General features: G+C 41.3%; 1 protein-coding gene across 4 annotated transcripts in view; it reads left to right on the forward strand.

Moving 5' to 3' along the window:
• Positions 1-780: 780 nt before the first annotated feature.
• NISCH (nischarin) overlaps positions 781-15,667 on the forward strand; it is a 29,483-nt gene continuing 14,596 nt past the window's right edge. For 3 of the 4 annotated variants that reach the window (XM_053953819.1, XM_053953821.1, XM_053953820.1), the window contains exons 1-7: positions 781-923; positions 6,379-6,462; positions 7,185-7,367; positions 10,661-10,709; positions 12,311-12,474; positions 13,816-13,911; positions 15,533-15,628. In XM_053953819.1, coding sequence (XP_053809794.1) covers positions 837-923; positions 6,379-6,462; positions 7,185-7,367; positions 10,661-10,709; positions 12,311-12,474; positions 13,816-13,911; positions 15,533-15,628 — 759 coding nt within the window. In that variant the 5' untranslated portion in view covers positions 781-836. The remainder of the gene's footprint in view (positions 924-6,378; positions 6,463-7,184; positions 7,368-10,660; positions 10,710-12,310; positions 12,475-13,815; positions 13,912-15,532; positions 15,629-15,667) is intronic. The other variant, XM_053953818.1, reaches the window with a different exon arrangement.

A 15,667-nucleotide genomic window follows, 5' to 3' on the forward strand; every position in this document is an offset into this window, starting at 1 on the left:
TTCTATGCCATTGGATTCCATTGGATTCCATTGGATTGCATTGCATTGGATTCCATAGGACCGCGTTGGACCGGATTGGATTCCATGGGTCTCCATTGCACTGGGTCCTGTTCCGTAGGACCGCGTTGGACCGGATTGGATTCCCTGGCTCTCCATTGCACTGGGTCCTGTTCCGTAGGACCGCGTTGGACCGGATTGGATTCCCTGGGTCTCCATTGCACTGGGTCCTGTTCCGTAGGACCGCGTTGGACCGGATTGGATTCCCTGGGTCTCCATTGCACTGGGTCCTGTTCAGTAGGACCGCGTTGGACCGGATTGGATTCCCTGGGTCTCCATTGCACTGGGTCCTGTTCCGTAGGACCGCGTTGGACCGGATTGGATTCCCTGGGTCTCCATTGCACTGGGTCCTGTTCCGTAGGACCGCGTTGGACCGGATTGGATTCCCTGGGTCTCCATTGCACTGGGTCCTGTTCCGTAGGACCGCGTTGGACCGGATTGGATTCCATGGCTTTCCCTTGGATCTCACTGCACAGCTAGCGCGCATGCGCATCCAGATAAACAGACCCCACCCCCTCGGGCTATAGCCCCGCCCCGTCGGCTCCAAGCCCCGCCCCTGTATCGAGACCCTCCCTCACTCAGGGCCCGCCCCCTCGCGCCTGGCCCCGCCCCCTGTGCCCATAAAGGGGCGCGGGCGGAGCGCGCCGCGCCCTGAGGGGGGCGAGCCAAGATGGCGGCGGCGGCAGTGCGGGCCGGGCGGGCGGCGGGTGCGGGCGGCGGCGGCCGCGGGGGAGCCGTGACGGCCTGAGCGGCTGCGCCCCGGCGCTTCTCCCGGCGACATGGAGGCGGCGGCGGCAGGCGAGGACGGCGAGGAGCCCCCGCGGGAGGCCCGAGTCCTGGGCTCTGAGCTGGTGGAGACATACACGGTGCGGAGCGGGGAGACCGTGCGGGACGTGCGGGCAGCGGGGATGGGGGCAGCGGGCCCGCCGCCTCGGCGGTGCCGGGGGAGCGGGTGAGGCCGGGCTCGGTGCCGGGCTGCCTCCGGCAGCTGTGCCCGGCCGGAGCTGTGCCCACGCTGAGGACGGAGCGAGACATTTGGCACAAGTTTCCGAGGGGCTTCGGGGAAAGGAGCCGCGTGGGAGCGGGGCTCCGCCGGGAAAAGCGGCCCCGAGCTCCGCGTAGCCTTGGTCCTTTGGGAGAGGCGGAGGCTCCGTGTCATGTTCTTGCCCGTATACATCTATGTGTATGTGCGTGTGTTTATGGAAGATTGCTATCGAGTAAACATAGCTTTCAAAGCTGGACTAAACAAAGCAGAGAATCCTTCCTTCGCGTGGAAGTATCATAAAAAACCCGTCTGATCTTATTTCCAGAGGAAATCAGATGATTTAGGATAGACAGTTTTTCTTTTATCCCACCAAAAAAAAATTGCCAGCAGTGTTTTAATTGCGGGAAGGAATGAAGCTTTTGATATATAACTTGTTTTTCATCTGATCACATTCTACCAAGAGTTAATTGGTCTGTTTTTCAGGAAGAAGCTCATCCTAAAACAAACCTCAGTATAATTGCAGATAGAAAAATGCCTCGAGCATGCCACCCTTTAGTTATATAACTAAAAATGTTTTCTCCTTCTGTCTTATTTTAGTGTGATTTGAAAGACCTTTTTTCCAGCAGAATGCTCATGGATGACAGGCTTCCTGCTGTGGGAAAGAAAAGGGAAAGGGGGGGCAATGGTTTAGAAAGACAGTATTTGGAAAGTTGTGTGATGGATAGAAGTAATACTTCATGCTCCTGCCTCTGTAAAGGTATCCAGGGAAAACTGAGCAACAGGAGAATGGTTTCTGAGTGTTAATAGGACAGAGCTTTACACAGGTGTGGCACATGAAGAGCCTAACTCCTTCCCAGGTGATGACTATTGGAACACGATTGTGGGAATGACTTTCAAGTGGTGAGTTGCCATATTTACAGGCAAAACATGTGGAGCCTTTAGTGAAGGAGTTTGAAGCAAGCTTGAAATGAATTTTTGAGAAGTGCCTGAGCTCATTCTGTTAGTTGCATGGTGTGTATTCTCAGAAATGGTATCACTGCTTTGAGGTGTTGCTGGGGGTGTGTTCGGATGTGGTTCAGCCCTCAGTCAGCTGAGAGGCACAGTGAGACCTGTGGCTTGGGGACTAGAAACTTGCATGCCAGGTGTGAACCCAGACTCGGCAGTGCTGGTGCTGGTGTTGAGAATTTCGATCAGTATTATGCAATACCAGTGAATGAGAACATCAAGTGCATTCAGTTGACAAAATGCCGGTGTCATCTGCCCCCTTATCCCTCTGGAAGTTATGGTGCAGGAGGTGAAAGGAGCTTCTTTGCTGCTTCAGCCTGCAAACAAGTGCTGTGGTAGGGCCACCCTTGGGTAGCACCATTAATGTTCTAGATTGAGCTGGAGCTCAGGTGTGTAACTGCAGGTGGTGTTCATCTGATCAGCTGATAACTGAGGATAACGTTTTAAGCTGCTGCAGCTAAACCCAAAGAAGTTTATTTTTTGAAGACCAGATTTCTTTCTTTAGTGGTTATGGAAATACCATGCTACTTTAATGCCATTTTTCTTGTGAGCTTTAAAAGTACAGTGTATGAAAGACAGGATTTACCAGTATTTGGTCCTACTTTGATTCTCTTGCTGCATTTTTGAAGTCACATTGGCACTAAGCTTGCCTGTGTAAACCTCCTGAAGCTGTTAGCCCTCCAATGCTGCTTGTCAATTTTTATGAGATAGGCCCAAGCCATTAGAAATGTGGGAATAGATCTTTAAATGAAAGCAGAAATTTTACAAAATTCATCACAGGCTGAAAAGTTTTTTAAAAAAATACCATGTATTTAGTGTTCATAATTAGTTGAGTGACACTTAAGGACATGGCAAAGACCTGCACCAGGACAGAGATTGTTAAATGGTGTAAAAGTCAGCTAAATTTGAGAAAGGAAATACAAGTGTAGCAACCTGCATCTTCATCTATTACCATGTGGGCAGGTGGCAGTGATCCTATCTACATCCTTGTTTTTAAAAGATTTGTTTTTCTTGTGGCATATGAACTTCCTATTGCACTCTGTATTTCAGAGCTCAGTCCCTCAGAAAGGGGCTGTCATGACATCCATTTGACAGTTGTGCTATCAGATCCTGTAGAGTATATCAGGGAGGCCCACAGTTCTGTGTAGTGTTGAAGGCACTTTCAAAAACATGATTCTTGTTGGAGTGTTTAGTATGAAAGGCAAGGTATGGGTAAATCCAGCAGGAAAAAATTGCTGTGCTGGTTGATGTGTTTTCTGTTGGGTTAGTAAGGTGTCAGCGTTTCTACAGGGTGTTTCTCCTGGGTGTGCTGGTCCAGCTGATGCTGACTGAAGACTGGTTTTATGTAGAAGGCCTCAAGGCTGTCAGTGCTTCATTTGTTTCCTGCTGTGCATTTGTTTAGCCTAAAATTGCCTTCCTGCTTTTCCTGGTTTTTGCAGCTGTTTTTAACATAAATACTAACTTTGATATTTAAGGAAATACTGTTGCTTCCTTGAATGGGTGTAAACTGACTACTTGATGAGGCAGGAGGAGGAGATGTGGCTGCATCACTGCTCTGGAATTTGGAACCTACTGGCTGTAGTCACACCTGTGTCCCAGGCTTCCTGTGGAGAGCTCTGTCATTTAAGTGTTGAGTTGTTATTTGGTTTTTTACAGTACTGAAGCATGTGCAGTGGGATGAAACACAATGTAGAAATGCCAGTTCTCCATGTAAAGCAAGGTAGGCAGGTTTTTGTACTGTGTATAGGAAGCGAACAAAAAGGAGTCTGGAATCACTGTTGTTTATTTAATATCTGGTTTAAAAATGTTCAGTAGGTCTTTCACCCCTCAGTATTTAGGAAGATGAAGGGATGCTGTTTGGTGATGTGGGCTCTTAACTGCAAAGAACTTGTAGTGGCTTGCTAGAAAATAAAAATATATAACACTGCAAATATGCCAAACACTTTACAAAGTAGAACGTAACCAAAAGAACTGATCTATAGAAAGATGGACAAAACTTTTTATACAGAAGAGTTTGTTAGAGACAGGTGGAGGAGGAAATCCTGTGAATGTGAAGGGTTTTGTGTTTTAGCTCAATAGAAGTGCACTTTGTGGCATAAGGATGGGTGGGGATTTCACATTGTGTATTTATTTATGTCTGCAAGAAAGTGCAGAGTGAGGATGTCATCGTCTATCCGTGTATTCCTTTAGCACTTGGTGTGACAGGCAGCCCTTGGAGAACCTTAACTTCAGCTGTCAGCCTTGTCATATTAGTGCACTCAAAATTTGTTGGTGATGAACTTAAGCTCCTAAAACAGTAAAATATCTAAGGGGATTTTTTTATTTAAAATTATTTATTTCTACATTAAGACAGGTCTTAATATGCACATCAGCATATTGCATTTATATAGTTATTCTTCAAGATAATTGCAGCTTGTGGATTGATGTGAAATCAGTTGCTGTCTCTGCATACTGATGCTGTTTGGGGGGTGAATATGTACTGCCTGCTCTGACTGCCTTCTAAATGAGAAATGCTACAGCTTTTTAAAGACTTAAGGAATTGTATCAGTGCATGCAAACACTCACTTTAACAGGTACTTTCCCAACTAAACTGTCCATTTCACTAAGTGCTGTGTTTCTAGAAGTGGTCAGTACTTGCCATTTCAGCAAAAGGATATTAAACCTTTGTTACAAATTTACTCTGTGTTTTATACAGGGAGGAGGGGTTTCCTTGCTCACCTGGTGAGTTGTCAGTTGGGACATGTGAAGTTCCAGTGTCTAATCTTAGGTTTCATGCCTTGTGTACTCATTGTAAATTGCATTTAGATGTGCTGCTTGCTCTGCCATAGTTTAGCACAGTCAGCTTTTCAAAAGAATTGATATTTTTATTATGGCTTATAAATGTAGTACTTCTTTACTTCTAAGTTTTGTTTCTTTGAGTCTCTTCTTGCTTTATTCAGGGTTATGACGTGCTTTTGAATGCTGGTGTTATTTCGGTTCTGGTTTGTCACCAGCACAGTGATTAATCCTGATCTGCTGTTTCCCAACACAACATGACAGGAAAACAGGCACAGGCCTTAATTGAGTCCATAATTCTGTGTGGGCATTCTTCTGTGCTTTCAGTGCTCATCCCAGCACTGATGTGTCACTCACTGCCTGCACTAGTCAGACATCTTGGTTTAGTTCTCTGTAGGGCTTGGGTTTTGTTCAGTGAGCTGGTGTCAGATGCTTACAAAAATAAAACTGGCATGAACTGTAGTTCATCTTCTAAATGCAGGTGGTATTCTATTTAATGTTTGACATTGTGCTGCTCTGTACTTGCAGTAAGTGAAAACTGGTCTTTTATGTAACAGATTGAAACTGTTGATGCTTTTTGTTTTCTCAAGTGGGTTTAGCAACTAGATGTGTATCATCCTCATAGCAGCTATGAGTCAGCTCTGGGTGATCTGTGGTAGTAAGCAAGTTCTCAACTGTATTAAATGGTTTCAAGATTTGATTACAAGTTGGTGTTTTCCCCAAAGAGTATAGTTGGACTGGATAATATAGTTTATTTAATTTGTTGTATTCAAGTAGCTGTGGAACTGGTTTTGCAGAGCCTTGTTTGTTTTCTGCTTGTGTTTTAGCTTGTACCTTTAAAATGTCTTTGGGATGGCTTGTTTCTGGCATATCTAAAGGTAGGCTGAGTTTCCTGCAAAACTATTGAGTCCAGAAAGTAACCTAGAATGAAAATCTTTGTTTGGTACATGCATAGCTAAAAATACTTATTTTTGTATTAGGAGATGTTGGGTTGCTTTAGATAATTGTAGTGATTCTTTGGGCACAGTAACTCTTCAGGAAGATGTCTTGTGTGCTTTACACCAAAAGGAATAAAATAGCATCCACCCAGCCAAAGGATTTGTTCAGTTTTCTCAAGGGTTAAGCTCCAGATTTCTGCTTAACTGAAGTGACAGCAGGATGCTTGCCAAGTTCCTCTGCCCATTGTGGAACTTGGTAGAAGGAAGAAGGGATGCTGCTGTCTCAGGCTTGTGGGTAGCTATAAGTACCAACTTCAGTTAGCAGAAACTTTCAGAAAAAGAAGTAGCTTAGAGCCCTTGGTCATTAACCTTTGGGCTGCAAAAAAAAAAACCATTGCTTTACACTGAGGCATGTGCATGTTCTTGTTGTGGAGCACCCTTGTGAGATCAGGCATCCCCCATCAGCAAAGCCACCTCAGAGCTGGGATTAGCATTTCCTTAGCTCTGGTTCTTGCAGAATACAGACCCACCTCAGAGTGCTCCATCAATCAGCAGGCCTCACAGTCAGCTTCTCTTTAAATGTTTTGCAGTGTCCTTACTTGAATTTCATCCTTTCAGGTGTACATTATTCAGGTCAGTGTTGGCAATCATCAGTGGACAGTCAAACATCGTTACAGTGATTTCCATGACCTGCATGAAAAGGTAAGAATGTTAAAACTGTGACCTTGGTATCTTAAAAAACTTTGTACAGTCTTGTAGTTCTGTTTTACAGAATGGTTTACATAATTTCTTTCTTCAATAAAGAGAGAGAATAGCTGCCAGATGCCATCTGAACTGCAGACTAAGTCCTTTTTGTAAGAACATTGCTACTTGCCCCTGTTACACTCCCCTCTTGAACTGGGGGAGGTTGACGGGGACAGCTTCAGCCTTGGGTGGAAGCTGTGTCAGAGAGGGGAGTTCAGGCTGGAGTCACTGAACTTGCTAAGAAGGATGTTTATGATCAGCTGGTTTGGTGACCAAAGTCTCATCTCAGTGGATGATAAATAGGTCCTTAAAGTAGCATGGGATAGTTACCAACCAGTGCTGATAAAAAACAAAAATGAGGAAAAGTCTACTTTATTCAAGAGTGTTCTGCTTTCTCAGAAATGCACTGATTATTTTGTTGTTTTATCACATTTGTTGCATTCTGCCCTGGTACTGAGAGTGATTCTTTGAGCAGACACTGTTACTACTCTGATCGTTCCATGACAAAATGTTCTTTCTGAAAATACCTAATACTTTGTAGGCAGTAGCTGAATTTACTGAAGTAATTTTATTTTTGGATCTTCCCAAGATGAGGCAACATGCGCTTAATGTGTTCCATTGCATCTTTTGTGCAAGTTCAGACAGTGTGCCAGGTATTAGCTCTGGTCTTTGTCTTTCAGCTTGTTTCAGAGAAGAAAATAGATAAAAACCTGTTACCTCCAAAGAAGATCATTGGAAAAAATTCCAAAAGCCTTGTGGAGAAAAGACAAAAGGAACTGGAGATCTACCTGCAAACTCTGCTGCTCAAGTTCCCTGTTACTGCGCCAAAAGTTTTGTCACACTTCCTACACTTTCATTTATATGTAAGTTATGTTTTTAGTGTCTGAATAGAGGCCTGAGTCTCTTTCCCTAGTTCTCTGACTTGGGGAGAATTCTGTGGAATCTTCATGAGTGTGTCAAAATGGTTCTTTTTCAACCTTTTGCACAATATAACAAAGCATATTTTTAAAATTTTTGACACCACTTTTTATTGCGGTAGACCCTGTGCTGGGAAGTAGTGTGGGCAGGGACTCTAAGAAGAGAAAATAAATGCTGGCAGGAGAGTTGGAAGCTGTGAACAAATGTGAGGCTGAATCGGTTAGGCTGAAGTCAAAAGTGCTGGCTCTCAAATGAGCATTGCATAATGGATCCACACCCCCCTACTTAGTGGCTAATGGTTGGAGCTGTGGTTCACACTGAAACAGCTTGCAGTAGCCCAAATGAAGAAAAATGATGCTTCTCTGTGGAAGCACAATGATGGAGTGGCCTTTGGAGAAATAGCTCCAGCAGACAGAATGTTACGGTAAAGGATACTTGAAGCAAGAAGCAATTACTTGATTTCATGTTCAGATTGCAATTTGTTCATCTCTTGTGTATAGTTAGGTTTTTTTTGCAATATGGCATCATGTTGTAAGGGGGAGAAGGAGTTTCATCAAGAGGAAATGCACTGAATAGAACTGAATAGAAAGAAGGAGCAGTAACTGCTTTGGGGTAGGATGTTTTGAGAAGGCCCTTCAGGGTTCCATAGAAAAGCTTCAGAAATTAGTCACAAGTGATCCATTAGGTGTTAATTAAGTTTTAGCAATAAAAGTTTTAGCCTGGTTTAGTTATGTTACATGAATATAATTATCCTGGTGAGACTTCAGAGTTTCTTAGATAAAAACAGTAGAAGGTTTATTCCATGGTGTTGCTATTGCCTTGCAGACTTGAGAGAGAAGCACAGATTTGTAACTGGCAAGCCCTCTGTAATGGATTTGAGGTTTTAAATTTATTCAAAATGTCAGACAGTGTAGGGAGAATTCTGTTCAAATAGACCAAAATTCCAGTGATCGCCAGCAAATTGCATAATTTTTCTGTTCTGTGCTCTGTCTTGTTTAAAGTTTCAGCATTGTAACTTCCACATGCATGGTTTTTATGCAAGCAAAAGTTCTTCCTAGCCCCTGACCTCAGAAGGACTATTTTTTTCCTCTTGTAATGTAATCTTTTTTTGCTTTTCCAAAGAGCTAGCAGTATTTGGATATGACTGCTTCCCTGTTTCTAAACTGCTCTTGGATATTAAGAGCAAAGATGTTGCTTAATCTGCAGTTCTTTGCTTTAGGGGGATCTGACTTAGTTGTGAACTCTATTGTTTTTTGCTTGGAACTTTAGAATACTTTTAAATATTTACCAAAAAAAGTGTTATTCATTCAGGAGAAAAGCTAAATATTTACCACAGTAATTCCACTAGAAAAAAATTACCTTTCTGCAGAACTTTGATCTTTTAAAATATCTTCATTATCAGACAACCCATGTACATACTGGAGCCATTATAATCCCTGATATTGCCTCATTAATTTCTGTAGGAAGGCTACAATATTTTTGTCTATTCTTTTTGCAGTATTTCCAGTAAGGATTATTTTATTTCATTTCCCAGGTTAGTAGAACTAAATGGAGTAGAAATACCAGCCATCGATACATTAAACTCACTTTGAAGCCTTTAGTTGTTCTTGGGTACAGCCTAGCAAAGAGAAACAGTTGCATGTGACAGCAATGTAGAACTTTTTTGTTACTTTGACATTGAAAAGGATTTCTTAAGTGATATGGGGATGCTTATTTTGTTGCCTGGTCTTTGTCATCTTAGAAGATTGGGTTTGTTAACTTACATATAGAAGGTTTTGCAGGAAAAGCATTGAGTACCCACAAACTGCTGTTCAGGGACACCTGCAAACAATGGACTTCTGTGGGTGTGATGCATTTAAGTAGTTACAGCTATGACAGAAGTCTCTTGTAGATCTGACAGAGGAATAGAGTTCCTTTTTTTTTGCCCACTAGTCACTGAACAGTCTAAGTCATAATCTTGTTCCAATTATAAATATAGAAAAAAGATTTTTGGCTCTGTGTCCCAGATGACAAAAGAGATACAGAATAGAGTTTTCAATTTAGTCTGTGCTTGCCAGATGAGCGTAACTGGCTTATTCAAATGCGAATCAGAATTGTTTAATTTTGTTTGGAATACAGCTTTGAGCTTGTTGTTCTCAAAACTATGGCGTGGAAGCTTTGTTCCTCCTCAGTGAATGGGGTTTCAGTTGCACTAAGAATGTGATGTTCTAAAACCCTTGCCTCATCAAATGAACTGAGCTGTCTGCTGCAGATGTCCTGTTAGATGTATTCCCTTGTTATGAATCATGAGGTATTTGTCAGCAAAGTAAACTCATGAAATATTAATGTGGCAATGATCCATAATATCTGTTTATACTTTGCAGCTACCTTAAAATGAGATGTTTGTCTAGGGGAAGCTTCACCCTCACAAACAGTTTTATTTTGTTCTTTTTGTGGGCCTTTGAAAGGAAGCTGTTGGAAGTACTCAGAACTATTTCTGGAATTACACAGAGCATTTACTTTTTGTGGAGAGAGGTGTGCCCAGGTGGGAAATACTTGTGCTGATCTTTGTGCACCTGCAGATTTAGAAAGTACAAATCCCTGCACTGAGAGTTTTCAGCCTTTCCTGCTGGAGCCATCAGTGCCAGGAATGGAGGTTGAGCACCTGGGAGGGTTTGGGAGGGGGAAGAGGGATGATCAGAAGAGGAGAGGTTTGCATTACTTTGCAGCAAACATAGTGGAGTTGAAGTCCAAAAGACTACTTATTTTTTATATCTCTTTTTCAGTAGATCTGTTAATCTAAAGCATTCTCTGTGTTAGTGATATTCTGAGGAAATGTTGAGTGCTTGAGGCATTAGAATAGTCTTAATATTCAAATTTGAAGAACACTACACTTGTAATATTTTTTCAAAACGGAGCTGTCTTCCAAGTTGGGCTAATGATGGCTAGTAATAACTTGCTCAAGTTGCTGCTGCCCTTTTATTATGGTGTGCAAAATGGAATTGTTTAAATGTACTTCACTGTTTTTCATCTTGGAAGTGAAAATCACATGAAATAAAACAATGTCAAGTAATTTTTATGAAGCATTTTCAAGTTACAAACTAATCTATAAAAAAGTCACCCCTGATTTCAGTTAAAAAGAAAAAACAACAATCCTCTACCACAGAAAAAAAAAGGATACTTCACTAAAGGTCCAAATTAAAAAATTGGAGCCATAAGTATGCAAATAACACTTATTGCAATGGTTTATTGTTTGCAGGAGATCAATGGGATCACTGCTGCACTGGCTGAAGAGCTCTTTCACAAAGGTAAGGAACTTACAGTATTTATCCAGGAATTTTTTCCTCTATATTCATGCATTCACATATCTTGCATATTTTACCTCCAGACTGAGAGATCTGATCTTCCATATCCAACTGATACTTTTTCTCCCCCTTCTTTCTTTTTGCCTTTTTTTGCTGCTTGCACTTTAATTCAAGCTGCATTTTGTGAGGAGCTGCAACAGTCTTAGAACTACTGTTGGAAACAAGAAATTGGTGAATCTGTGTTTTGAAAAGGGCCTCCTAGTCTGTGTCCTTAAGAGATAGGATGTGGCAGTGGTGATCAGAAGCTTTTGCTAAGCTCTCTGTCTCAGCGTGTTTTAGTGTAACCCGTAAGGAAGTTTGGTCTGTGTCAGTGAGTCCTGACAGTCTGTATTAAATGCAAGAGATCACTTAACATATCTAAATATTATTCTTCCAGAATTCAGGAAACAGGAGACCTTCTGGTCAGTTAATTCTGGTGTGCTTTTCTGAGGCTGGCAGATAAAAATTAAATGCTCTTACTGTAACTACAACAGCTCCAGCTGCTCCATTAACAGCAGGAGGCATGTGAAAGGATTAATCCCTGCTATTTTTGTTTTGAAGGACATGCAAGATGCTACTTTATAATTACAGTTGGCTGAGGTATGGTAAGCATGATAGGTGAAGCATGTTTCAGCAATGCCATTTTAGACTTTCTGGCAAAAAGTTACCTTTAGGTGAAGCCACCTCAGAGAGTCCATTCAGTGAATTTTGGAATATCTTAAGGAAGCTTGTGAAGAAATCTTTGCTGGCTTACTAGTGCCTGCAGTCTCACTGATACGAGAATTGTTGATGTGTCACTGACTGCTCTGTATTAGTGTAACCTTCCAGTAATGTATGTGCAGCTGGACTCTTGGACTTGCTCCCACTGAAGCTGAAGGGAATTTTACTCCTCAGAGCATTTCTGAGAACTCTGCTTATCAAAAAAGTTGATGCTTTCTTGTCCATTAAGTCAAACTGGTGTCCCTAAAAGGAAGATATTGATTCCATGTGTGTGTTCCAGCTGCTGTAGCCTACATCGAGCTTATGGTGTCTTCAGAGAGGCTTTTATATGCTGCTTCCTGCTGTTCCTACTGTTAAATTGGATTGTAAAATTATAATTAGATAAGGCATTTTCTGTTCTGGCTGTTTGCTTTGGTACTAGCATGCAGAAAATCCCCATACTTTCCAAAAAACACGTTTAGTACAATTCTGCATTTAGGTAGCAAAAGATCTGAGATCTGTATTTTAGATAGGTGCTGTGTTTTCTTAATAGAAAAAACCTAACTGCTATAAACTTAGAGATATCTCAGAGTTTCATAACTCTTACATTATGTAAAGGAACTTTGATTCCAGTCCTGTTAAGACTGAGGGAAGTTTGCCATTAGTTGCATTAGGAGCTTTGGGCCTGTATCATGAGTGCCCACTTGAACACCTGAATTATTTTGGTGTTAAAAAAATTATTTTGCTACCTCAATTTTCATCTTAGAGTATAAATGACAAACATGTATTACTACAGTTTCCTTGTACCATTTATTCCTGTGTAAACCCCAGCATTGTGTTTGATCCTAAGCTACTGTGTTTTTCAGGAGAGCAGCTCTTAATGGCTGGAGAAGTTTTCACCATCAGGCCCTTGCAGTTGTACGCTGTCACTCAGCAGCTGCTGCAGGGCAAACCTACCTGTGCTAATGGAGATGCCAAAACAGACCTAGGGCATATTCTGGATTTCACTTGTAGACTCAAGTATCTAAAGGTGAGGTCAATGTTAAATAGGTGTTTATGCTGCCAACCTTCAATCCATGCTGTCCTCCAGCCAAGGTGTTTGCTGTGTAATGTGGTCTTTTCAGCAGTGCCCTCTATATAGATGCAGCCACAGAATCTTGCTGTGTGCCAGTAGGGATGCGTAAAGAAATAAATATTGACCTCTTCAACCTTGCTTTCTTTGCAGGCACTATGGGTAGGCCACTGTATATGAATACATGTGCATATGTGCATCTATATAAATCTTGCACCTTTCTCACTGTCTGACTGTATCTGAAAGTTAAAAATAAATCCCTAAAAAGCACCTCAGTTTCATAGATGGCTCTGAATTTTTAGCTAAAATGCCATTTCAGAATAAATGTAAAATGGCCTCAGAACAGATGGTTTTTGTCAGGAGACAATTTGACTTTTTTCCTACCAAATAAGTGAATCAGACTTTCCCTGAGTAATTTTTTAACACTGCTTGCTATGACTGAATAATTCATTTTAGCCCCTTTATTGCATGAGAAGCTGTCTTTTAACTGTGTTCAAAGCTGAAATCAAATGGTGGATCAGGAAAGCAAAACCACAGCTGCGCTGGTGTTCCTGGGGCTCCTCAGTTGCCTTTGTCATCCTCTGTCTGTATAGAATCTTATAAACGGAGGATTTTCTGGCTGCAGAAGAGCTTATTGTGTAGAAAAATCAGCATCTGCAGAATTGCTAGCCCTTCTTGAATGCTTGTGAGTAGGCACATTCAGAACTTGTAAGCTACATAAAACCAGAGAAAACCCTTAGAGTTATCTCTCAAAATTCTATTCACAGCAAACATAAATAAAACCACCTGTTTTTTATGCTGCTGACCTGCTCTGAGGACAGAATCCTATGACCATATGGAAATACTACATTAATTTTTATTGATATATCAGTTTTCTTCAAACCCATCTTGTCAGTGCCTTGAACTTCATCCCTTGTAGTGGAATTAAAGACAGTGCTGACTTGGAGGGTTCACAGGTTTCAAAGAAGTTGTTTTCAGTGAATGTAACTCTGATTTTCAGCTGAGAGTGAAGCCTTGGTCAGCTTTACCTATGATATTGCTTTTTGCATGCCCCATGTGCTACAGAATGCAAGCACAAGGTGGCACTTCAAGTTCAGTGCACTTACTGGAGCAACTAGCATTTGTTTTCCTGAAGAGTTAACCTGCAAGTGTCATGAATCATTTCATATTTGAAAAATTGTTTGGAACTTTGGCTGTCTTTCCAAGCCACTGCCCTTGGACCAATGCCTGTGTGAGACTGGAATGTGAACAAGTTGGATTGTGTACACTAACTCAGTTCTTTAATGTCTTAAATGCCAGGTCACTGGAACAGGGGGACCTTTTGGAACCAGTAACATTCAGGAGCATCTCTTGCCTTTTGATCTGTCTATTTTCAAATCACTTCATCAAATAGAGGTAGGGCTGAGATACTACTCATAAATGCATAGGTGCTCTGTAAATGCCAGGGCTGTTGCTCATATCTCAGAATTGGTGATTCTCTGCTTTGATTTGCTGCTGGAATTGGGGAATGCAGAGTTTAGGAGGACTGTTTCATTTGTGAAACAGTGTTTTTTCACAAGTTTTGGAAATAAGGACACAACGTTTAAATTAGAAGACTAATTGCACTGTGTGTGTTTCCAAAAAAAAACCAGTTTCCAGTATTCACACAAAACCTATACCTGAGTGCCTTTCCACTGCTGTAAAGAGCTAACAAGTTGTTATGGTAGGATCCCCTATTACAAAGTGCTTTTTAATTGGAAAAAACAAAAGTACGTCAAGTATTTGTGAAAATGTCCTGACATTAAATTTGTTTGGGAAAGTGCACTTTTGGGTGTAGTGCTGCTTGCTTGATAATTTGCAGATTTTTTTCATTGCTGTGCTTGCAAGATAAATACCAGGGTTTCTAGCAGTTTTCAATGGGTATTTTTTTGAAATACCTTCTTTACCACTTCAGGTCTTTGCAGAGAGAGAGAGAGAATGTCCAATTTTGTCATGCAGTCTGTGCACTTTTGGTGGATGCTGTACTTTTTCTAGTACATGAATGCTATTGTCTCATTGATATGAGACAGTTTTTGATTGAGAACTGAAGTGTATTTCTGAAGTCCGTGATTTATTGTCATTCTCATATGGGAAAGAAACTACAATGGGCTGTAGAGTGAGAGAGTCTAACACAGCAGAGAGGATATTGCAGAATTGTATCAATTTACCCCTTTTCTGTGAGCATGAATGTGAGGAAAAAAGATTTTAGATCTTAAAGAGTTTTGAAACTGTATGTTCATTAAAGGTTTTGGATTGACTGACACTAGATGAGCACGTTCATCTCGAAGTAAGCACTGTCCAAAAGGTAACAGTGGTAATCTGAGAAGAATTTTTTCAAGAATTACAGATTTTTCAATCTCTGTCAGTTCACTGTGGTTTCCCTGATAAACCAGCAAATGTGCCAGCTTTCATGGTTGCACAATGTACAGGACTGTTTTCAGAGAAGGACCTGGACAGATGCTGTAGCAGATTTTCAGTAATGTTGTTTCAAACCGAGCTACGGAAAAAGAGACTTTGTAATCTTGAACTTAGTCTGTGTAATTAGCTGACTACAGGTTATTAGATTAGTACCCTCGCTTTCTAGGCATTTCTTTTTTCTTATGATAAAAAGGACATCTGATACCCAAATGAATATGTCTGCAGGTAGAGTCATAGCTTGAAATAGATCTCTTCTTGTAACAGTAAAAGTGCTATGACCTGTTAAATCACCTGGGTAGTTTCACCTTGAATATGTGGGGCAGGTGGAAAGTCAGTGGAGAAGCTTTGGTTGAATATAAGTTTGAATTTCACTTTTCTGTAGTTGCATCTCTAATTTCTTACTTTAGCTTTGCCAAGTGTCAGTGTTTCTGACCTGATAATCTCAGGAGATTTTAAGGAAGTGCTGTAACTACTTTGCAGATTGCTGTAGAATTAGCTGTTGAAGCTTTCAGTGACCTCTTTTGTATCTCATTTGTCTGTCCTAGTACTTCTGACTTTGTAATGTGAATTTTTTAAATAGATCAGTCATTGTGGGGGAAAGCTTATCAAAGGGCTGACTTCATCAAAACATGCTCTGGCCACACTGAGTGTTCGATTTTCAGCAACATCAATGAAGGTAAGAGCAAGTTCCTACTTCTGGTGAGTGTTCAAAGCA

The sequence above is a fragment of the Vidua chalybeata genome, chromosome 12 (genome assembly GCF_026979565.1).
Source record: "Vidua chalybeata isolate OUT-0048 chromosome 12, bVidCha1 merged haplotype, whole genome shotgun sequence".
NCBI classification, from domain to species: domain Eukaryota; kingdom Metazoa; phylum Chordata; class Aves; order Passeriformes; family Viduidae; genus Vidua; species Vidua chalybeata.